General features: G+C 41.2%; 1 protein-coding gene and 1 long non-coding RNA gene across 3 annotated transcripts; both read left to right on the top strand.

Annotated features, from left to right (window-relative positions):
• The first annotated feature begins 1,602 nt into the window (after window positions 1–1,602).
• On the top strand, window positions 1,603–24,986 carry LOC117496543 (sialic acid-binding Ig-like lectin 10). Of its 2 annotated transcripts, XM_034148245.1 has the most exons (9): window positions 1,603–1,652; window positions 1,730–1,809; window positions 4,773–5,123; window positions 21,836–22,045; window positions 22,575–22,835; window positions 22,988–23,075; window positions 23,174–23,228; window positions 24,421–24,515; window positions 24,676–24,986. In XM_034148245.1, the coding sequence occupies exons 1-8, from the start codon at window positions 1,636–1,638 to the stop codon at window positions 24,502–24,504; spliced, it is 1,146 nt and encodes a 381-aa protein (XP_034004136.1). In that variant the 5' UTR covers window positions 1,603–1,635; the 3' UTR covers window positions 24,505–24,515; window positions 24,676–24,986. The 2 variants fall into 2 exon arrangements, with proteins under 2 accessions (XP_034004136.1, XP_034004137.1); XM_034148246.1 differs by lacking the exon at window positions 24,421–24,515.
• LOC117496545 lies at window positions 7,381–9,155 on the top strand. Its single transcript, XR_004557297.1, has 4 exons — window positions 7,381–7,669; window positions 7,777–7,837; window positions 8,254–8,414; window positions 8,492–9,155. It is a non-coding gene; the product is annotated as an uncharacterized LOC117496545 (long non-coding RNA).

Genomic DNA, 24,986 nt, shown 5'->3' with positions numbered 1-24,986 from the left:
TAATGTTTCATTATTAGCTAGCAATACAAAAACAAAATGTAATAAGTGTTGCCTTTGTATATCTCCCATATTGTCCCTATGTGGTGATGTGTCACTATAGGAAGGAAAGGAGCCACAGTGTTCATAAGGATCTGAGATGTTTCTGATATGAAGATCCACAGACAGAGTTTTCAACTGAGAATCTATTTCAATGATTTGCCTTTGGAAAAATGCTGATATTCATATTTTACAAACCACCCTCCCTTTCTCTTCCATCACCCTGACTCTTTATCCCTCAATCCTTCCACCCCATATCCATTCATCCTTTCATCCCTTGACCTTTCATTCCTTAATGTGTCCTTTTCCTTCACTCCTCTATTCATACACCATACAGTTTTTCTTTCTCTCTGCCCTCATCTATTTCAAGTTCTATGTAAATTCAAGTGAAACCCGTTTTAAAGAGTTGCTTTCCAATCAGTCAAAGTGTGAAGTGTAAGTCTAATATACAGTAAATTACCTCAGATGTTAAAAGACTAAAATGGCAATAAGTTTAACTCATTTAATCTTTAAAAACAAAAGATGCATTTAAATGTGCCAAAACAGTCACTGATGGATGTTAGAATGTGTCTCAGGGTCCTGGTTCAGTATCTGATGTTTCACTGTCCTCTAGTGGGGGATCTTAAAGGGGACCTATCATGCAAAATGCACTTTTGTACGTCTTTTCTAAATGAATATGTGTCCCCGGTGTTCCAGAGAACTCACCAAGTGTCAGAAAACACAACCCTCTCTATTTTCCTCCATACCCAAATCTCTAAAAAAGGGGCTGCAACGGATCTGATAAAAACTGATCCAGATTTGAACACTGTCCTGACGTCAGGACGGTGGCGCTACGGCTATTGGGCCAACTCCACCAATCAGGAGGAGACAGCCACGGACATTGCCGTTCGAAAGCGCTGGAGACGCTGTAGTACATATGCCAGGCCTGTAGATGGTGCTGTTCTCACAGAATCAGCCCTTGCAAAAACAGAGCTAGAAATTGTCAAATTGAGCAAAATGAGGCATGGCTAAAATGCATGATCTGTTTGGTATTTTGAAAAAAAAAAAGTATAAATATGCCTTATATAGGTATGGTCCTACACTATATTATTCAAATATAGCATGATAGGTCCACTTTAAGTGAGACACATTCAGGCTTCATCACTCAGAGAGCTCCCTCCACCGTCTGCTTTGAAGGATCAGTTCACCCAAACTAAAACACTTATTTCCCCCTTCGTGACGGTCTGTCTGTTTTCCTGTTTTATTTTCAGAAGTGTTCACCCCCTGTCTTATGTCTGTGTCTGCTTCCTGTCTCTGTGTTTTCCCTCCTTTTTGATTTTTGATTCTGTTAACCGGGTACCATTGTGTTTTTCCTGCCTGCCTAGCTCTGTCTTGTCCTTTGAGTCGTTATGCATGTTTTTAAGTTCTGTTTTTTCTGTTTGTTTTGTGGGTTCTTTGAGATTACTAAATTAAAAACATGACTTAATTGTGTAGTGGGTGTTAACTGGCATTTGGCTCATCATGCATACTAATAATCTAAAGAGGAAGGAAATCTAGTCTCTTAACATCCTGATATCCGTCTTCTGCTCATTGCTACAGAGGAAAGGCATCTTTGAACACATGGTTCCTCCTTCACTGTGAGTAGAAACAGTTTCTTGATGTAATGATTCTGTATACCTCCTGTGAACATTATTTAATCTGACATGTTTTATAGTCTCTCAGAGAGGAGAGGAGCAGCTATGAGTCTAACTGCAGCAGCGAGTGGATTAGTCGTCTTCCTGCTCTCTGTGTCAGGTACTGTACATCTACACTTACATTCATCACATGAACAGAGGGGATTCTGGGAAATGTGGGACTTGTAAAATCAGGTCTCATGTGGGAATAAGTGGGATGGATTTGTGTAAAAGGCAAACCCAGCAGGAACATTTTAAATGTATTTGTGTGTAGAATTGTAGAAACTCAAAGACGTTACTAGTTTTTTTGATGGATATTCTGCAGATCTTATCGTGCGTTGCCACTGTCCTTTGCTCCAATCATCTGGATCAAATATCAGTTTGCTTATCACCTTAACAAGCGTTAAAATGAGAACATAGTGTATGCAGAACTGTTCCATCCTCTCTCTGTGAAAACATTTTGCTTTGTTTTTTTCTTAAGACGACTTCAAGAATCTCCAGCTCTGTTTTTATTAAGTTTAAGTGATTTAGAGAGATATTCTTATTCTAAATCATAACATATTGACTCAACTCTTATGTCGCCATACCTCTGCACCAAACCCTTCTAGTTCCTTCTCTCCTCTCTGACCTCAGAGTTATATTTCCACACTCTGAGTTAAAAGCAGTCTTCTTCTTTTTCTCATCTGTATATCAGACAGGAGCTGCTCACACCTCAGTGCTCTGCATTTAGAGTTTTTTGTCACACTTACCTCAGCAGCATCCTGACCACAGAGCGAGCAGAGAGGAAACTACAGAGAATCTCACACTATTCTAATTAATATCAGGGATGCAAACTCATCAGGTATGAAAAAGGTAACAAGGATTCGAGCCCCCCCGACCCCACGGAATATCGGCTTTAAAATGAGGAATAACAGGATGTTAGCAGTCACAACAACTAAAGCAGTTAATAATAACAGAAACACCAAAGAGTCACATCTAATAGAAATGTATAAAAGCATTTATTTTAATTGTGTAACAGTCAGTTTATAATTTTGGCAGCACTGTTGAGCATTTTGAAAATGTATTTTCATGCCTCTGTGCAAGGCTTAGTCTTTCTATCTGTATAGCCAGTGGTGTAAAGTAACTAAGTTCATAAACTCAAGTACTATACTTGGGTACAATTTTGAGATACTTATACCTTATTTAAGTATTTCAATGTTTTGCTACTTTGTTCTTCTTCTCCTCTACAGTTCAGAGGTACATGGTGTACTTCTACTCCACTACATGTATTTAATACCTTTAGTTACTTTACAGATCTGGATGAATGATGTGAAATATAATCAAGTGTTAAATCAGACTTTAGTTCCACCTGGAGTAAATCCACAAGCTGCCCTGCAGTATACAAAGTCATTCAAACTAGCTGCACCTTTACCAGCTTTGAGAACACTTTCATGATCAATCATTATAAAACATATCATATATATTATTCTGAAATGGACCAATCTGCACAATGACTACTTTTACTGTCTCTACTTTCACTATATTTTGATGAGAATACTTTTCTACTTTCACTTGAGGAACATTTTGAATGCAGGACTTTTACTGAAACAGAGTATTCCTACACTCTGGTACTTCTACTTTTACTCAAGTACAAGATCTGAGGACTTCTACTTTTACTCTAGTACAATACCTGAGTACTTCTACTTTTACTCTAGTACAAGATCTGAGTACTTCTACTTTTACTCAAGTACAAGATCTGAGTACTTCTACTTTTACTCAAGTACAAGACCTGAGTGCTTCTACATTTACTCAAGTACAAGATCTGAGTACTTCTACTTTTACTCAAGTACAATACCTGAGTACTTCTACTTTTACTCTAGTACAAGATCTGAGTACTTCTACTTTTACTCAAGTACAAGACCTGAGTACTTCTACATTTACTCAAGTACAAGATCTGAGTACTTCTACTTTTACTCAAGTACAAGATCTGAGTACTTCTACTTTTAATCAAGTACAAGACCTGAGTACTTCTACTTTTACTCAAGTACAAGATCTGAGTACTTCTACTTTTACTCAAGTACAAGATCTGAGTACTTCTACTTTTACTCAAGTACAAGACCTGAGTACTTCTACTTTTACTCAAGTACAAGACCTGAGTACTTCTACATTTACTCAAGTACAAGACCTGAGTACTTCTACATTTACTCAAGTACAAGATCTGAGTACTTCTACTTTTACTCTAGTACAAGATCTATACTTATACCACCTGTTTATAGCCTATGAAAACAACTATTTGAAAACGAAGGCTAAAGCTAACGTTAGCAGTGACAATGTATGCTAGTTAGCTAGCTCAACGATAATATTGCGACAGAAAAACTTTTCAGTGCACATCACGCTCTGCCGCTCCGACAGGGAGCTCTGCTCTGAACACCTGAACGGCCCGTTCTAACAGCTGTTCACCAGCGGTCCAGTCTGTGCCACAGTGACTCCGGACCGCACAGTTAATATTAACGAACGCACCGTAGGTAATGTAGCTGCTGAAGCTAGACCCTCATCCCGGAGCAGCAGAGCCTTATTATACATCCATGAGCAGAGCCGACAGGCAGGAAGACTCCAGCACACAGCTCGCGCTGCATTATAATATATAAAAAAAGAACACCATGCGTGTCATGATGGCACATAACAGCTCGCGGCCGCAGATTACTCCGGGTCCCAGACCCCCCCCATACCCCAAAAATATTTTTATTGCAGATCTACATGAATCACACAAACGACCTATTTTGGATTCAAAACGGCGAATGTCGCCGAAAGGTGACAAGTTTGCATCCCTGTAATATGATCGCTAATCCTTCACTGTTCATTTATATGAAGGCATTTTCCAATCTTGTGTCAAACTGAACATACCCTTTTTGCGTAGACTTCTGTTCTGCCTGGTTTGATTAAGAAACAACAAAGTCAAAGAGTATCATTGGTTTTAAAGTGCCTAAGAAGGAATTCACATGTGTGTTTCTGCTCGATCCAGTAAAGTCTGTAAAAGGTTTATTTTTACATTCTTTGTTTATAGATTAACTTTGATTATAGTTTCTGGTGTGCTCTGTGTTTCAGTGGTTCAGGGTCAACGTGGCTGGGGAGTGAGTTACACTTCTACTGAGATCTGTGCAGTGAAAGGATCAACAGTGGAGATAAACTGCAGCTTCACATACCCATCTACATTGAGAGGTCGTGTTAACACATTAGAGAAAACATTCTGGTTCACTAAAAAGAAAGATGGTGAATTTGTAGATCTGACCACAGACTCAAAGTATGCAGGTCGTGTAGAGGATCTCTGTGGAAACAACATCTGCACTCTGAGAATCAGAAACCTGACAGAGAGCGACTCAGATCAGTACAGGTTCAGGATCATAACAAACCAAGATGCATACTGGGGTAATCCTGGAACCACTCTGTCTGTTACAGGTAACATTTACACTGGGTTTATGACAATAACTGAGTTATAACAATTCATTTCTTAATTTCAACTTCTTGCAAATAGTGTGAATGTTTTGATTTATATTTATGTATGAACATAATGACAGTTTTGTTAATTCTAGCTTTATTCAGATCTCCAGGTGGAGGTGAACAGATCAGGATCGTCTACTCTTCAGTGTCTCAGCAGATGTTCACCTGGTCAAACTTCCTACATCTGGTTTAAGAACGGACAGGAAGTGAAGGAAAATACATCTTCTTATGCAGACTTCAGATATGATTCAGCAGACAGTTATTCCTGTGCTTTGAAGGGATATGAGGACTTCCCCTCTCCTTCAGTGTGTGAGTTTACTCAAAGTCTTCCACTAACATAATAACATTAACATACAGTATAACATATATCATCATTGCACTCATGTATCTATTTACCCACCAGAGGTCACCAGCAGACATGGCAGTGTCCAAAGACACTGAACCAGGGCTCTAGGTTTTCTGTTTGATTTTAAAATAGGAAAAATAAAATCTAGCTACGAGGGATGCTACTAGAAAGAAGAATAAAGGAGAATTATGAAGGAAACTTCTTCCATGACATAAAGATTAACACGTTCCCTCAAAGTGTTTAGATTTCTGATAAAGGATGGAATCAAGTGAACCACCCACTCTGTGTTTTATTAAACTATTATTCATTAAAACATCTTCCACCGTGGAATTAAATGTGAAATGTGTTCATGTTATCTCCTCCAGATGCTCCGAGCTTTAACATGTTTTGCATTGTTTTTGTGAAAAACGTGTCCTGCTTTGTGCCTCTGGACATTTGCAAGTTGCCATTATATCTACCCTTTAATGTGAATAACTTTAAACACTTCTCCTCCAGATGCTCCAAAGCTCCCCTCTGTGTCAGTGAGTCCCTCTGCTGAGAGAGAGGAGGGCAGTTCAGTGACTCTGACCTGTAGCAGTGATGCTAACCCAGCAGCTAGCTACACCTGGTACAAGACGGATGAAGACTCTCCAAGAGCTTCAGGACAGATCTTCAACATCACTGACTTCAGAGCTGAACACAGTGGGAGTTATTCCTGTGGAGCCCAGAACAAGTTAGGACGTAGTAACTCCACCTTACATCAGATTGTTGTGGCAGGTAAGTTGTATGCATTCATCTACTACCAGTTTGTTTCAGTCACATCATCTGCATGGTAGTCAGATTGTTCAATGTTATTCTTGGATCAGGGATAGGGTTCATAATGTTTTCTTTAGATTCAAAAATAAAAGTAAAGCCTTTATATTTTTGTAAAGTATTTACCATTTATTGGGACATTAGATGGCACTTCTACTTATTTTTTTCACTTATTTCTCTCTAATTTCAACTACGTTTTTAACCACAATTACATTTGTTCATTCATTTTTATCGAAAATGCAGAAACTGGACCCCGATCAAACGTTATCATGAACAGTGGCGGCTGATAGGGCGCCGCCCTCCCTAAACCACACACATATACATTATTAATAATAATAATACTGATTAATTATATAAATTGTCAATATTTGTATGTTTAAAATATGGAATGCACCCAGAAATATGTGTAAAAGATGATTTTAAAATAATTTGCGCAATACATATGCTTTTCCTACACTATGACTGAAGTTCTGTGCTGCGGCGATGGAGCCCCACGGAGTCTCTGTAGCAGGTTAGCCAATTGCTGATTCAAGATATGAACATATCTGTCATAAACTGTAGTAGCCAATCAGCGTCCTCAAAACTAATACCAGAGCGGCGATTATTTTATCCCCCAACTAAGCAACTGCTACGCAGCTGGACGCCGGCCACAGGAGGTGAGGAAACACAATGAGGAGGGGGATAAAAACAGGCACATATTATCCAAAATAATGAAGTTTTGTGGAGCTTCTGAGTTGGCTTTGCGTGGGCATGACGAGACTCTTCAGTCAACCCTGGCACTTTCAAGGGGTTGGTGGATTTAGTTTCCTCCCTGCACACTGAGCTGGAGGAGCACCTGGAGACCGCCTCCGATTTTAAAGGCACGTCAAAGACCTACACCACATTGATTTTAAGAATAAGAGTAATTATTATTAGTTTGTTACATCTCTTTGTTAAAAATCCCATATGTTGCACTCTCATTTGCACATCTTCTTTTTATATATATCCTGCTTACTTGAAATAAACGGTTATTTGTTTTTGTTTTTTTATTATTGAGTGTTCTTGTATTTTAATGTGTATCTATAAATAGTCATGTAAATAAGTTAGGGGTATAGGTATGTATATACATATTTTATATATATTGTATATCCTTTATTTTATACCTTGGGACCGTGGGAAACAGTATTTCGATCGTTCTGTGTGTTCAAACATATTTTGAGATTGACAATAAAGTTGACTTTGACTTGATTAGAGAAACACCGCTGTGTTACCTGTTCTCTGTTGATCTCTGTTTCTCAGGATCATGGAAGCTACCAGCTGCTGCTGCTGTAACAATCCCTGTTGTTCTCCTGGCTGTCATTTCTCTCTCTGTCTTCCTGTGGATCAGGTGAGCAGATCTGATCGTCTTAATCGTTGTTTGTTAAATCATTGAAAGTCTGTTTGTCTGGTGTCAAACATTTGATCTTCTGTTTCTTCATAAACTCTCCTGACCAGAAGAAAGAGGGCTTCTAGAGACTCGTCTGAGCCTGAAGAGAGAGCGGACACCAGGGAAGAGGTGAGAGGAGATGCTTACGTAATTAATCTAGTACAAAAGAAAACATGTTACACTCAATGTATAATGATGGTGGTCTTTAGGTGCTTATTGAACATTGATCTGACAGAGAAAGACCTCTTGCTGCTCTTTTTACATCCTTCTATAAAAAGTTCATTTCTATCACAATCTCTTTGACTCTCCTCTTAGACGTGAGTACATTCCAAGTACATCCAGAGGTTTTCCTATCTTTTGTCCTTTAATCTTTTCTGTCATAAAGCAGCATGTTGATGAAGCAGAGATATTTTTCCATCATTACCACAGCTGCTGTTGCTTTGGCCTTTTCTGTCCTGGGTCCATTCCTCTGTAAATGAAATATCTATGAATGTGAAAATGCGTAGTTTAAAATGTTTTCTTCCCTGCTGTGTGTACCTGATCAGCCGGAGCAGCAGGATGACCTTCAGTATGCCAGCGTTCACTTCTCCAACAACCGGGCAGACCCTCTTTACTCCAACATGAGAGCAACTCGGCCCCTCAGACACACGGAGCAACAGGAAGTCCCGGAGTACGCAGCCGTCAAGTTCAGCAGTGCTGCCCCGAGGTGAGCAGATCCTCACATATCATTTAATTCCCTTTGCATTATTATTACCACTAAAAATCTCATCATTTATCTCTCAGGACCAGAGGGCAGGACCCTGGAGAGGATCCAGCTGCATTTTACAGCACGGTCAACAAATCCAGATAAACACAGCAGGCGTTGCTTTTGAATGATGATACTTCAGTTTTTTAACAATCACATTTCTATGTCCACAGGGTAATGTGGATTTATTAAATACATGTCTCAGGGTGGACCTCTCCAAGAATGAGGCGATGACTTTTCAGCCTAGTTTTTATTAATCTGAATGGCTCAAATGTAAAGATTTTGTTAAGTATTTCACAGCTTAATGTACTGAATTGTAAATATTTCTTTTGTAACATGATTTTTGCCGCAAAGAAATTCCAAAATGTAGAGATGTTGCAACAAGGGATCTGATCCCTAACTGCTGGCTGGTTGGAACATGTAGATATTACTAAAGAGTTATAATTTACTGATGAAAAAACAACTTCCATTGTTTTGTAAGAACATTTATCAACTTTATTCAAATAATATTTCTTTACAATGTTCTTCTTCTTGTCTAGACTGAAATATCAACAACTACTTCCAAAATAAATGTAGTTTTTGAAAAGCACATTAGGATAGTGATGTGTCGGTCGCGAACGAGCCGATTCTTTTGAGCGGCTCTTTGGTACGAACGAGGGGAACCGAGTCGTACTTGGTGAGAGCCGTTCTTTTTATCGTTCAATCGTTGGTCCGCACTCACTGTCTGCCAAAATCCACTCGCCTTTTAAAAAGCTTGATTTTGTTCCCCAAACGTATTCTGTGAAGACCCGCCCCTACTCTGTTTGGTAGGTTTCAGCACGAGGAGTGAGATGGGGTGGGTCTTAACGGAATACGAGAGAGAGAGAAGTCATAACAAGTGGAACAGGACAGGTAGACGACGGGTTTTTCGGATGGAAAATGAGCCAAACGCGAAAACGCAGCAGCATTTGGACTTCAACCAAAACCCAGGCAGTGATAAAGCGCACCATTTGTAAAGGCGCCAGTGCTTCTCAAGCAGCAAGCAGGCCATAGGCCAGGAGCAGCTCATCTCCTGTTTTTGACAAAGCAGCTCACAGATTCTTCTCTATTTTTTTTTACTCTGTTTTTATAATACTTTAAATATTATTCAGAAGTAGTTTTCCTTTTTATTCCTAAATATTTTTGGTGTTGTTGTTCGATTTGCACTAAAATCTGTTTTGTACAAAGGTTTATTATACTTGTTTTTTTATATTGCCAATAAAAAGTGTTCTAATATTAAGAGTTGCGTGAATTTCATTCAAGGCAAGGCAACTTTATTTACTTAACACGTACAGAGGGTAAATTCAAAGTAGTACATTCACTGACATGATGACATGGATATGGCGCCACCTTGTGTCATGTTTACAATGCAGATTATTGACATTAGGTCTGGTAATACAGTCAATCATTATCCTGGTGATTATTTTGCAGATAAACCTAGTAACCCCACCCCCTTTAAAAAACGGCTATGTTGAACGGCTCTTTGAAAGGAACGGAGCCATAACATCCGGCTCCCTTCAAAGAGCCATAATTCCCATCACTACATTGGGATATTAGAGAGGAATCAAATCAAATCAAATCAAATCAAATCAAATCAAATCAAGTTTTATTTATATAGCACATTTTTAAAACGATTTTTGGTCGAGCCAAAGTGCTGTACATACAATAAAAATACTTTACAATAAAGACACTTTACAACAAATTCAACAGCACAGTTTGTTCAGAATATCAGTATGATTCTTCCTTCAGTCCTGTTTTTAGTGATAAACCACTCATAATTACAACAGGTTTTCACCTGAACAATTACAGAAGACCGCACATTATATATCGACATACATGAAGCTTCTGGTATGTTGCAACTGACAAACCACATGAACAAGTCAAGACACAGTATAGCCATAACATACTTTAAATAACTTTTATTTATGTAATGTTGTGAGTGAAGTGTGTGATGAGTGTAAAAAGATGTAACGCTGCTGTGTGGACGCTCCGTTACGGCCCGTCTACACAGCAGCGTTAAAAAATCTTGGAACGCTTCTGCCCATTCACTTTGAATGGGGCGACGTCACTTTGCCTCACTTTTCGCCGAACTGCATTGTGGGAAGCAGAGCGGAGATTTTCAGGATATTCAGGATTCAAAGTTGAGCAATGTTCAACTTTTGAAGCTGAGGTGGAAGCGTCAGCCAATCAAATCCCGTGTATGCAAATCTGACAGTTCAAGCGCTAGCCAATCAAACTGCGTGTATGCTGGGAGAGACACACCGCAGGTCATTTCCTCATATTCCAAAACATGGAGGAGAAATGAGCGGTAGGGAATCACCCGGTGCTTTATGACCAGTCCCTATTTACCTACCGGGATACAAACCGGAGGAGCCAGGCATGGAGGGAGGTGGCAGAGACAGTGGTAGGTTTTCGCCTGTTTGGGGAGTTTATATCCAGTTTACTTCGGGCTTTTTTGCTTCGTATGTCGGGGGCGGGAGATTCATGTGATTGGTTGTTGGTGCCTTGCTCGCAAAAAATCCCCAAGCTTCAGATACGCCCACCTCCAAGATTTTTTTTAACGCTGCTGTGTGGACGCTCCGCAACCCTAACCCTAAACCTAACCAAGTCTTCACCGTAAAATTAATGATTCCCCTCATGAGGACCTCCATTTTGTCCCCATAAGGGAGGCGAGTCCCCACACGTGACTGTGTAAACAGATTTAGGTCCCCACAAGTATGGTAATGCTAGGCCACACACACACACACAAACACACACACACACACACACACACACACACACACACACACACACACACACACACACACACACACACACACACACACACACACACACACACACACACACACACACACACACATAAAGTGGACCTATCATGCTATATTTGAAAAATATATTGTAGGGCCACACCTATATAAAACATGTCTGTGAAGTTTTTTTTTCAAAATACCAAACAGATCATGCATTTTAGCCATGCCTCATTTCTCTCTATTTGCTCTATTCCAGCCCTGTTTTTGCAGGGGGCTGATTCTGTGAGCTGCAGCTGACCACGCCCCCCTGCAGGAGAGGGGGGCCTGCTTTGAGATCAGCTGCTGGGCTCTCAGAAGAGGGGGAGGAAAAGAGATCTCCGTCCTCCGTGTTTTATTATATAGAGTCGTTATTCATTTGTGTTAAAGCTCAATAAATAGCAAAGAAGACCTTTGACCGGCACTTTTCTAATTTTGTCCGGAAGATTTAAACTTTAACGGACATGTTGACCGGTGAAAAAAAATCTAACTGAAACTGAAACTCTGCCGCACGGTCCCCTCGTTCCTTGGAAGAGGCGGAGAGGTGGGTGTTTGTCATCTGCTGGTGGACTAACCGGAGAGAATTACAGTGCTTGCCTCGACGGGGAGGGATTGCATTGAATTAAAGCAGGAGGAGCAAACGCTTGCATCGGGGAGGGAGAAAAAGAGCCACAGCGGAGAATAAACAGAAGGGTAACCATGGCAACCATGCGCGGGAAGTCTTCTTCGCTGCTTTTGTGCCAGACTACAGCGCCACTTACAGGCCTGGCATATGTACTACAGCGTCTCCAGCGCTTTCGAGGGGCAATGGCCGGCCGTGGCCCAACCCCACATTCCCCTGATATGTGGAGAGTTGGCCCATATAGGCGGAGCTCCCTGTTTCTGACGTCAGAGATATTTCAAATCTGTATCAGTCTGTATCAGATCCGTTGCAGCCCCGTTTTTAGAGATTTGGGTATGGAGGAAAAGAGAGAGGGTTGTGTTTTCTGACACTTGGTGAGTTCCCTGACACACCGGGGACACATATTCATGTATAAAAGACGTAGTGCATTTTGCATGAAAGGTCCCCTTTAAGTATGTTTGGAAATGTAGGACTTTTACTAAGTAACAGTGAAAGTTACAGTTAAAAGAGTGTTACATTTTAGTGTCACTACTTTTTAATAAATTAAGTAAAATTGAGAAGTTACTGCACACACACACGCACGCACGCACGCACGCACGCACGCACGCACGCACGCACGCACGCACGCACGCACGCACGCACGCACGCACGCACGCACGCACGCACGCACGCACACACACACACACACACACACCTTGTCTTTGTATTGTCTCTTTGCACTGCTGATAGCTCTCCGGAGTTCATACCTAGAATTTCTGAACTCCTCCAAATCTTGCTTTCAGCTTGGTACGCACCTCGCTGTTTATCCAGGGCTTTTGATTTGGGAATGTTCGTACAGAAACCTTCGTCATCGATGCATTTCCCAATGTAGCAGATGACCGTATCCGTGTGTGTGTTGATTTTATTGTCCTCAAACACACTCCAATCCGTAGATGCAAAGCAATCCTGCAGAGCTGAATCTGACTCCTCACTCCATCGCTGTACTGTTACCGGTCTGTCCCGTTTAAGTTTCTGCCTGTAAGCAGGAAGCAGCAGCAGCGTGCCATGTAATGTAATATAAGCATTTTTCCCTTTAAACTGTGGGTTTTCTCCGGAAGTGTTTCCTTGTACGATGTGAGGGTCTAAGGACAGAGGGTGTCGTATTGTCATACTGATATTCTGTACAAACTGTGAAGTCCACTGAGACAAATGTAACATTTGTGATATTGGGCTATATAAATAAACATTGATTGATTGAAGCAGTCAGTAGTATATACAGTGGCGTTTTCTCCCGGAGGCCAAGGGAAGCCAGGCTTCCCCTGTTTTTTCGGATTGTAGTTATAATTTAAATAAATAAATAAAAACACTTTGTTTTGTTTCGATAATTCTCCTTTGCTGTGTGTTGCTGCCGGCCCGTCTCTCCCCCACTCTCATTGAGTATTTTACAAAGAGTGAAACAATCAGCGCCCCTCTAGATGTTATGGTGAAACAGTAGATTGCATTCACTGTTGCGAGAGGAGGCCAGTCGGATCAGGCTTCCCTTGGTGAAAAAAATTGAGGGATTGACCAATCAGATGAGGCCCACGTGATGCCCCTGCCAACCTGTGATTGGTCAGGGCCATGCCAAGGGAAGCCAGCTAACTCTGGCTTCCCTTCAGAGGCGGCTGGCGATTTCACCTGAATAGATGAGATTGTTTATATTTTTTAGTTACTTTTGGACTACGGACTGAGCTAATTACAGAGACGAGGACTGTTGCTGCACTTGCCGTGTGTTAGAAAGGGAAGGGAAGAGAAGGTGGACTATCGCATGCAAATGCTTCTGTACATAATTGTTTTTGAATTCATGTGTTTCATACACGCCTACTGATACTTTGATGTGTACATAAAACTTTAAAGGTCTCCTGATTTACTTTGTGAATGAATGCTTCTTTTTTATTCATTACCGAATCTGCACTGCGCATTGAGCGGCTGGTATTGCATATGGGGGGGGGGGTGTGTCTGCATAAATTAATAAGAAAATGCTTAAATTAACAAAACGAGAGTTTCGGCTGGAGAGTGCGTGCGGACCTGTCGGTTAGATAACAGGCGTGTGCAAGTCCTGCATCTGTGTGATACAAATGTGTGTAAAATGATACCGGGCGCTGTAATCACTCATCTGGTTACGTTATTGACCACCCCCCCCCCCCCCCACAGTTTTCTTTTCACTTGAATCGCCAATCGGGTCAATAAAATATTAAAGTCTTCCAGTCCATGACTTTTCCTGAAAGTCTGTTATGTAGCACCCTATGTTGTTAAAAATTGTCAATATGAAGTCAGATTGAAGAAATCGCCCAAAAAATTGCCATTTATACCTATTTCCTTGCTGCTGGACTTTCTTACAGTGCAGACGCTTTTCTGCTTGCTCTTGCCTCTGCTTACTTTTTATGCTGATTTTCCTATTCTTATTCTCTGAAAACTTCGAGCAGCGGCTCCTGGACATTAACTTATCACTGGGATAGTTATTCATCGTAAATAGGGTTTCAGCCATATTTCAACATTTTTACGACGACCTCAGTCTTACAGTAGCGCGGCCTAGCAACAGCTAAAGCCTGGTAGGCTACTGCATGCTATTTAGCTTAAGCTAGTTGGTAGCAAAATGCCTCCGTTCTCTACAGATGACTTCCACAAACTTCAACAGAAGATGGCTGTGTTGGAAATGAAAATGCAACGGTTGGAAGTTAACGTGGAAGTGAATGGACTATGTTGTGGGAATAACACCACTTTACCAGTGTTGCAAAATAATGGAAAAGGGTATGCTAACTCACAGCTAGTTAGCAGCTACAAGGTTTCCAAGGAACAGGAGGGCTGTGTACTGGGTAATAAATCTACAAGTGGTAGTCCTCCCTGGAACTCTCTGGGTGCAAAGCCTAAGAGTAAATCATTTCCATGGGATTTGGGAGGACGAATAACAGGCAGAGCCCAGCGCTCTGAAATCTGTGATGCGACCGGCTGGCCTGCATTGTTATCACCCAGGAAGAGTGCCTCTTCAACCCCTATTCATACTAGGAAACAGCCGTGGACAGCTGCTAAAGGGAGAACTACAAACAATCCTCCTAAACCACCAAGTGTGCCAATCCAGAACAGATACGCTCCGCTGACCGAGAACCGGAGATCTCTTTCTGATGACCTGGGTAACCTGTCCTCTTCACACAGCAGGGTAAGGACCAATAGCTACTCCAAAAGTAAAAGGCTAGAGGGAAAGCTAACGACTGGGCCTGAAACTCTGATTGTGGGTGACTCTGCTGTAAGAGATGTAAAAGGTCTGTGTAGTAAGAACAACACCAAAGTACTCTGTTTTCCAAAGGATATGGTCTCCGACTTGGCTGAGAAGATCCTGCATATTGGGGCTGAACATCCGACTGTGAAGAATGTGGTACTACATATTGGAACAAATGATGTTGTGAAACAACAGTCAGAAGCGCTGAAAGAAGACTTTAAATGTCTGTTGGAAACTGTCAGCTCTCTAAATGCGGAGGTGTTCATCAGTGGCCCTCTACCGCCAGTCAGAAGAGGAGTGGAGAGATTCAGCAGACTGTTTGCATTGAACATGTGGCTTTCAGCTGCCTGCACTGACCATTCTGTCCATTTTATTGACAATTTTAACTTTTTCTGGGATCGCAGACATCTTTTTAAGGCAGATGGAGTTTGCCTGAACAAGTCAGGAGTGAAATTGTTTATCTCCAACATATTCAACTGCCTGCGTCAGCAATCTGTTCCCTCTGCCAAGGACAAGCGGCAAGAGGAATCAAAACAGGAGAAAGACACAACACATTGCGCAGAAAACCCTGAAGAAGTATCACTGCACCCGCCTGAGGAATGTTCTGATTATGGGAGACCTATGACACAAATGGAGGAGTCTCCACTGCCCGTCACCCCCCCTGTCAACGCCTTTGAGGATACTCTTCATTCATCCCCCAGCTCTCTCTACTCTCCGCTCACCCTTTCACCCTCGCCCTCCCCCCTGGAGTTCGATGACCGCATGAAGGCGATATGCAGGGTTGGCAGCATGTCTTTTACCCCCGCCCCTCAACGACGCCCACCAAAATCCCCGAAGACAAGCCTACGTCAACCACCTCCCCCCCCCTGGCAGCATCTCCTTTACCCCCGCCCTTCCACAACGCCCACCAAAATCACAGAAGCAGAGACGCGCACCATCTCCCCCGTCTTCATCACCGTGCCTACGTCAACCACCTCCCCTCCCTTCAAGAAAGCATCTGCAGTCTCCGAAGCCTGATAAGGATGTGTGTGTACAAAACGCAACAAACTTTTACTGATATGTGCTGGGTCCAGGCTCAAGGGCGTTTGGCACTCTCAACTCTTTCCAGCACATGCCGGGGCCCTGCCTGCCAGTAGCTTTGCCGATATCTGTGTTGATAGGTAATAGATTAAGAGCGGTAAATCAGCTTAGAAACAGGAAGTGCTCAAACGTTTGTGTGAGGTTATCAAATTTAGCAGTGATTCCATGTCAGCCACAGCTTGTCACAACATTTTTTACTGATAGTGTATTTAACAAACTTAAACTAGCTTTATTAAATGTCAGGTCTTTGGCAGGAAAAACATTTTTAATCAATGATTTTATCACTGAGCACAATCTCGATTTTATGTTTTTAACGGAAACTTGAATTGAACAAAATAACAGTGCAGCTGTTCTTATCGAATCAACCCCTCCCAACTTTAGTTTTATGAGTCAGGAAAGAATGCATAAGAAAGGGGGTGGAGTTGCTATTTTGTTCAATGATTCCATTCAATGCAGGAAGACATCTTATGGGGACTTTGCTTCTTTTGAATATGTGGCCCTTCAGCTGAAATGCTCCTCTCGAGCTCTGTTCCTAATATCTATAGACCACCCAAATACTGTGCAAGCTTTTTTGATGATTTTACTGAACTGCTGTCTATAGTGTGTATTGACTTTGACCGTCTAGTCATTGTTGGTGATTTTAACATCCATGTTGACAACCCCCAGGACAGAGGGGCTAAAGAACTGTTTTGTGTTCTTGATAACTATGGACTGACTCAGCATGTGGCGGAGCCCACGCACAATAAGGGGCACACTCTGGACTTAATTATCTCAAAGGGTCTGAATATCTCAAAGGTTGTGGTGACTGATGTTGCACTCTCTGATCATTCCTGTGTTTTCTTTGAGAGCTCTATTTCTGTTCACAAAAATGTTCAGAAAGAGGTAACCACAAAGCGCTATTTAACAGAAAATACTAGGGAAATGTTTACTCATAATTTTTCATCCACACTTGCCCCTGCTAACATCTCAGTAAATGAGCTAGTAGATAATTTTAATTCAAAAATTAAAAATGTTATAGATGCCATTGCTCCAACTAAGGTAAAGGAAGTGATTGGCAAGAAAATATCTCCATGGAGAAAGGCCATGACCGTGAGAACAGAAAAAAGAGAGTGTCGAAAAGCTGAATGTAGGTGGCGAAAAACAAATCTCCAGGTTCATTTTGAAATCTATAAAGAGAGACTTGGCCTTTATAATTTGGAATTGAAAAACGCACGACAGTCTTTCTTCTCTGACATCATTACCAAAAACAAAAACAACGCACGTGCCTTGTTTGCTACCGTCGACAGACTAACTAACCCCCCAGTGTCAGTAGCCTCTGAATTTCTATCCACCAGGGCGTGCAATGATTTTGCCTCCTTCTTCACTGACAAAATTCAGAAAATTAGACAAGCAGTCAGTGCCTCTGCATCAGGTACAGCAAATGTTTTGTCCCTATGTCCACCTAATATCAATTCAAACACCATGACACAATTCCATCAGATTAATGGTAAAAACTTAGAGGACATTATTCAACTTCTGAAATCCTCCTCCTGCTGCCTTGATATTATTCCAACAGGATTTTTCAAAGATGTTTTTCCTTGCATGGCCTCAGATCTACTTCATATAGTAAACACATCTCTTCACTCAGGTATTTTTCCAGAGGCCCTGAAAACTGCAGTCATTAAACCGCTCTTAAAAAAGAATAATCTAGATGCCTCAGTAATGAACAATTACAGGCCAATATCAAACCTGCCATTTCTAGGTAAAATCATTGAAAAAGTTGTATTTCAACAGTTGAGTAACTTCTTGCATTTAAATAACTGTTTGGATGTGTTCCAGTCAGGATTTCGTCCAAACCACAGCACTGAGACTGCTCTTGTAAAGGTCTTCAATGACATCCACTTAAACACAGACAGTGGCAGAACTTCAGTGTTAGTATTATTAGATCTCAGTGCTGCGTTTGACACTGTTGACCACAACATATTACTAGACCGACTGGAAAACTGGGTGGGACTTTCGGCAACAGTTCTAAATTGGTCCTACTTAAAGGACAGAAAAAACTTTGTTTCTATAGGTAAATACACATCTGAGTTGACAAATATGACATGTGGGGTACCTCAAGGCTCCATATTGGGGCCTCTTCTCTTTAACATCTACATGCTACCACTGGCTCAGATAATGAAAAACAACAAAATAAGTTACCATAGCTATGCGGATGACACACAAATGTACGTAACAATTTCACCAGGAGATTATGCTCCAATTCAAACACTGAGTAAGTGCATTGAACAAATCAATGACTGGATGTGTCAGAACTTTCTCCAATTAAACAAAGATAAAACTGAGGTAATGGTTTTTGGAGCCAAGGCAGAACGTATAAAAGTTAGCGCTGAGCTTCAGTCTGCAATGTTCAAAACAACAGATAAAGCCAGAAATCTAGGTGTAGTCATGGACTCTGACCTGAGTTTCAACAGTCACATTAAAACAGTTACTAAATCAGCCTACTATCACCTAAAGAACATATCTAGGATTAAAGGACTAATGTCACAGCAGGATTTGGAAAAACTTGTCCATGCTTTTATCTTCAGTAGACTGGACTACTGTAATGGTGTCTTCACAGGTCTCACTAAAACATCTATTAGAAAGCTGCAGCTAATTCAGAACGCCGCTGCTCGAGTCCTCACTAACACTAAGAAAGTGGATCACATCACTCCTGTTCTGAAGTCCTTACACTGGCTTCCTGTGTGTCAAAGAATAGATTTCAAAATAGTGTTGCTGGTTTATAAAGCTTTGAATGGTTTAGGCCCAAAATACATGTCTGACCTACTGCTAAATTATGAACCATCCAGAACTCTCAGGTCTTCAGGGACTGGTCAGCTTTCTGTCCCCAGAGTCAGAACTAAACATGGAGAAGCAGCGTTCAGTTATTATGCTCCAAATATCTGGAACAAACTCCCAGAAACCTGCAGGTCCGCTGCAACTCTGACTACTTTTAAATCCAGGCTGAAGACTTTTCTTTTTGCCGCTGCTTTTAATTGAACTATTCACATCTTAAACTGCACTGTAACTTTTAACTTTTATCCATGTATTTTTTCTTTTAATGTTTATTTTATTATCTTTTCTTTTTAATGACTGATTTTAAATGCCATTTTTAAAATGTCTTCCATTTTTGTAAAGCACTTTGAATTACCTTGTGTTGAAAGGTGCTATATAAATAAACTTGCCTTGCCTTGCCTTGCCTTGCCTATTTCCGCCCAGCGGGTCATATTGACCCCACCCCTTTTCATATAAACATGACGTGTTGCTATAGCAACGCCTTTTGTCTACTGCGGTTCCTTATAGATTGAGAGATAGATTTAGAGAGAGAGAGAGAGAGAGAGAGAGAGAGAGAGAGAGAGAGAGAGAGAGAGAGAGAGAGAGAGAGAGAGAGAGAGAGAGAGAGAGAGAGATAGATGGATAGATATATTGATAGATAGTTATAGATAGAGAGAGAGATAGAGACAGTCTGTAGTGAAGGAGTGCGCTCCCGCTCACGGGAGACTGCTCGCGCTGCGCTCCGCAGCAAACAGCTGTGGGGCGAGTTGAAAGTACGTTATGCTGGCCGCCGTGTCTAAATAATGCTTCCGGGCCAGCGGGCCATTTATAATGTCGAGCCCTGAGAGTCCACAGATTATATTGGTATACATTTCATCCCTGTGCGATCAAATCTCACTGTTCAATAAAAGAACATTTTACCTTGAAAATCAATGCATTCTAATAGCGGGTCAATTTGACCCAGGTGGCGGTTTTAGGTATAAAAAATCTCTGGCGGTTCTAGTGTTAAGAAAAGTTGATATTTTGTTAAAAAACATGACTTAATTGTGTAGTGGGTGTTAACTGGCATTTGGCTCATCCTGCATACTAATAATCGAAAGAGGAAGTAAATCTAGTCTCTTAACAGCCTGATATCCGTCTTCTGCTCATTGGCTACAGAGGAAAGGCATCTTTGAACACATGGTTCCTCCTTCACTGTGAGTAGAAACAGTTTATTGATGTAATGATTCTGTATACCTCCTGTGAACATTATTTAATCTGACATGTTTTATAGTCTCTCAGAGATGAGAGGAGCAGCTATGAGTTTAACTGCAGCAGCGAGTGGATTAGTCGTCTTCCTGCTCTCTTTGTCAGGTACTGTACATCTACACATACATTCATCACATGAACAGAGGGGATTCTGGGAAATGTGGGACTTGTAAAATCAGGTCTCATGTGGGAATAAGTGGGATGGATTCGTGTAAAAGGCAAACCCAGCAGAAACATTTTAAATGTATTTGTGTGTAGAATTGTAGAAACTCAAAGACGTTACTCGTTTGTTTGATGGATATTCTGAAGAACTTATCGTGCGTTGCCACTGTCCTTTGCTCCAATCATCTGCATACAATATCAGTTTGCTTATAACCTTTACAAGCGTTAAAATGAGAACATAGTGTATGAATAACTGTTCCATCCTCTCTCTGTGAAAACATTTTGCTTTGTATTTTTCTTAAGACGACTTCAAGAATCTCCAGCTCTGTTTTTATTAAGTTTAAGTGATTTAGAGAGATATTCTTATTCTAAGTTATAACATATCGACTCAACTCTTATGGATCATACGTCTGCACCAAACCCTTCTAGTTCCTTCTCTCCTCTCTGACCTCAGTGTTATATTCCCACGCTCTGAGTTAAAAGCAGTCTTCTTCTTTTTCTTATCTGTATATCAGACAGCAGCTGCTCACACCTCAATGTTCTGCATTTAGAGTTTTTGTTCACTCTTACCTCAGCAGCAACCTGACCACAGAGCGAGCAGAGAGGAAACTGTTCAGAGAATCTCACACTATTCTAATTAATATGATCGCTAATCATTCACTGTTCATTTATATGAAGGCATTTTCCAATCTTGTGTCAAACTGAACATACCCTGTTTGTGTAGACTTCTGTTCTACCTGGTTTGATTAAGAAACAACAAAGTCAAAGAGTATCATTGGTTTTAAAGTGCCTAAGGAATTCACATGTGTGTTTCTGCTCGATCCAGTAAAGTCTGTAAAAGGTTTATTTTTACATTCTTTGTTGAAAGTACTGTTCAGGAAATTTCTCAACAATTTATAGATTAACTTTGATTATAGTTTCTGGTGTGCTCTGTGTTTCAGTGGTTCAGGGTCTGTATGGCTGGGAAGTGAGTTACACTTCTACTGAGATCTGTGCAGTGAAAGGATCAACAGTGGAGATGAGATGCAGCTACACATACCCATCTACATTGAGATTTGGTCGTGTTAACACAGTAGAGAAAACATTCTGGTTCACTAAATGGAAAGATGGTAAACTTTAGATCTGACGACAGACTCAAAGTATGCAGGTCGTGTAGAGGATCTCTGTGAAAACAACATCTGCACTCTGAGAATCAGAAACCTGACAGAGAGCGACTCAGTTGAGTACCATTTAAGGATCATAACAAACCTATCTGCATACTGGGGTTATCCTGGAACCACTCTGTCTGTTACAGGTAACATTTACACTGGGTTTATGACAATAACTGAGTTATAACAATTCATTTCTTAATTTCAACTTCTTGCAAATAGTGTGAATGTTTTGATTTATAGTTATTTTTGAACATAATGACAGTTGTGTTAATTCTAGCTTTATTCAGATCTCCAGGTGGAGGTGAGCAGATCAGGATCGTCTACTCTCCTTCAGTGTCTCAGCAGATGTTCACCTGGTCAAACTTCCTACATCTGGTTTAAGAACAGACAGGAAGTGAAGGAAGGCACATCTTCTTATGCAGACTTCAGATATGAGTCAGCAGACAGTTATTCCTGTGCTTTGAAGGGATATGAGGACTTCCCCTCTCCTTCAGTGTGTGAGTTTACTCAAAGTCTTCCACTAACATAATAACATTAACATACAGTATAACATATATCATCATTGCACTCATGTATCTATTTACCCACCAGAGGTCGCCAGCAGACATGGCAGTGTCCAAAGACACTGAACCAGGGCTCCAGGTTTTCTGTCTGATTTTAAAAATAGGTCAAATACAATCTAGCTACGAGGGATGCTACTAGAAAGAAGAATAAAGGAGAGTTATGAAGGAAACTTCTTCCATGACATAAAGATTAACACTTTCCCTCAAAGTGTTTAGATTTCTGATAAAGGATGGAATCAAGTTAACACTCTGTGTTTTATTAAACTATTGTTCATTAAAATATCTTCCTCCGTGGAATTAGATGTGAAATGTGTTCATGTTATCTCCTCCAGATGCTCCAAAACTTTAAAATGGTTTGCATTGTGTTTGTGAAAAACGTGTCCTGCTTTGTGCCTCTCGACATTTGCAAGTTGCCATTATATCTACCCTTTAATGTGAATAACTTTAAACACTTCTCCTCCAGATGCTCCAAAGCTCCCCTCTGTGTCAGTGAGTCCCTCTGCTGAGATAGAGGAGGGCAGTTCAGTGACTCTGACCTGTAGCAGTGATGCTAACCCAGCAGCTAACTACACCTGGTACAAGGAGGATGAAGACTCTCCAAGAGCTTCAGGACAGATCTTCAACATCACTGACTTCAGAGCTGAACACAGTGGGAGTTATTCCTGTGGAGCCCAGAACAAGTTAGGACGTAGTTACTCCACCTTTCATCTGAGTGTTGGAACAGGTAAGAGTGAGGATTTTGAACTTAATCCTATAAACTACAGGGAGCCAGTGAGGTGATCTGAGTATCGGGGTAATGTGGGACCATTTGTTTGACCGGGAGAGAAGTCTTGCAGCTAGTGGTTAGAAGTATCACATATGTGTTCATGTTTCTAGGGAGTTCAACAATGATGGTGAATATCATCAGGACGACTCTGGGGGTCTTGATGCTGGTTCCTGTGTTTCTCCTGAGTCTCTGGACGAGGTACAACAATATAAATTCATCACTTCACACATCCTTTTAACATCTTTTAGTTTACTGTTATGAAATACAATCTGTATTTGTTGTTGCCCTTAATCCAGGAAGAAGAAAGCTCTGCGCTCCACCACTGAAGCACATGAACCTGAAGAGATAGAGGTGAGAGAGAGCGGACCTATTGACAACATTACCCCTTCCTCAAAGCTATACTGTGGCTCATAAATGCAATGAGAAGAGAACTTGTGATCAAAGACAACTTCCTGAGTTGAAACCAGTAATTAATTTAGCCAAGAAATAATTGGCATCAACTTTCAAATATGAACAATGTTTTATAAAATCTTAAAGGGGACCTATCACTTTTGTACGTCTTTTCTACATGAATATGTGTCCCCGGTGTTCCAGAGAACTCACCAAGTGTCAGAAAACACAACTCTCCCTATTTTCCTCCATACCCAAATCTCTAAAAAAGGGGCTGCAAAGGATCTGATACAGACTGATACAGATTTGAACACTGTCCTGACGTCAGAACAGTGGCACTACGGCTATTGGGCAACTCTCTACCTATCAGGGGAATGTGGGGTTGGGCCACGGCCATTGCCGCTCGAAAGCGCTGGAGACGCTGTAGTACATATGCCAGGCCTGTAAGTGGCGCTGTAGTCTGCCATAAAAGCAGCGAAGAAGACTTCCCGCGCATGGTTACCATGGTTACCCTTCTGTTTATTCTCCGCTGTGGCTTTTTTTTCTCCCTCCCCGAGGCAAGCGTTTGCTCCCGCTGCTTTAATTCAATGCATCCCTCCCCGTCGAGGCAAGCACTGTAATTCTCTCCGGTTAGTCCACCAGCAGATGACAAACACCCACCTCTCCGCCTCTTCCAAGGAACGAGGGGACCGTGCGGCAGAGTTTCAGTTTCAGTTTCTTTCGCCGGTCAAGATGTCCATTAAAGTTTAAATCTTCCGGACAAAATTAGAAAAGTGCCGGTCAAAGGTCTTCTTTGTTATTTATTGAGCTTTAAAACAAATGAATAACGACTCTATATAATAAAACACGGAGGACGGAGATCTCTTTTTCTCCCACTCTTCTGACAGCCCAGCAGCTGATCAGAGCACGGCTCACCTCTCCTGCAGGGGGGCGTGGTCAGCAGAATCAGACCCGTAGACAGCAAACAGCACATAGAGCGAAATGAGGCATGGCTAAAATGCATGATCTGTTTGGTATTTTGAAAACAGAAACGTATAAATATACCTTATATAGGTATGGCCCTACAATATATCATTTAAATATAGCATGATAGGTGTCCTTTAAAGTATATGCAGGTTTCATGAATGAGGGTCTAATCTTCTCTCTTCATCAGTTGGACTCTATTCCTGAGTATGAGAACGACTCACACACTGCAGCACAGAGAGAAGACACAGAGGAGCAGGAAGACATGGTGTGAAGTCCAGTCAGGTTAGAGCCTCCTGCATCAGATCAAACGCCGGGTTACGTATTGTAACCCTTGTTATATTAGTAGAGGGCGGAGCCTGTGAGAGATATAACAGGCCCACTCCACATTTAGAGTCACAGTTCCAGCTGTAACTTTACACAAAGTTTCTGTGATTTTCTTCAGATGCTCACCTGATGGAAACAAAGAAGAAGGACGTTGAAATGTCCCTGAGGAGAGCGAGGCTGTGCACGATGTGTGCGAAGTGGATATATTCACGTTCAACTCTTAAAGTTTTTATTGTCAGTGTTCAGTAGCAGCAGCTTGTAGGTTTAGAAGAATGAGCTGCTGGCAGCTTGAAGTGAATCATGTCGAGGTGTCAAACATGATTTATCGTTAAGACCAGCCGGTGGTCAGGTGCTCTATATTACTGCTTCAACTATGTGTACATGCTTATTTGTTATATGCAGACTGCAGAGTTGTTGATATTACAAAAG

Source organism: Trematomus bernacchii, unplaced genomic scaffold (assembly GCF_902827165.1).
Source record: "Trematomus bernacchii unplaced genomic scaffold, fTreBer1.1, whole genome shotgun sequence".
Classification (NCBI taxonomy): domain Eukaryota; kingdom Metazoa; phylum Chordata; class Actinopteri; order Perciformes; family Nototheniidae; genus Trematomus; species Trematomus bernacchii.
This window is presented reverse-complemented; position numbering and strand designations above follow the sequence as displayed.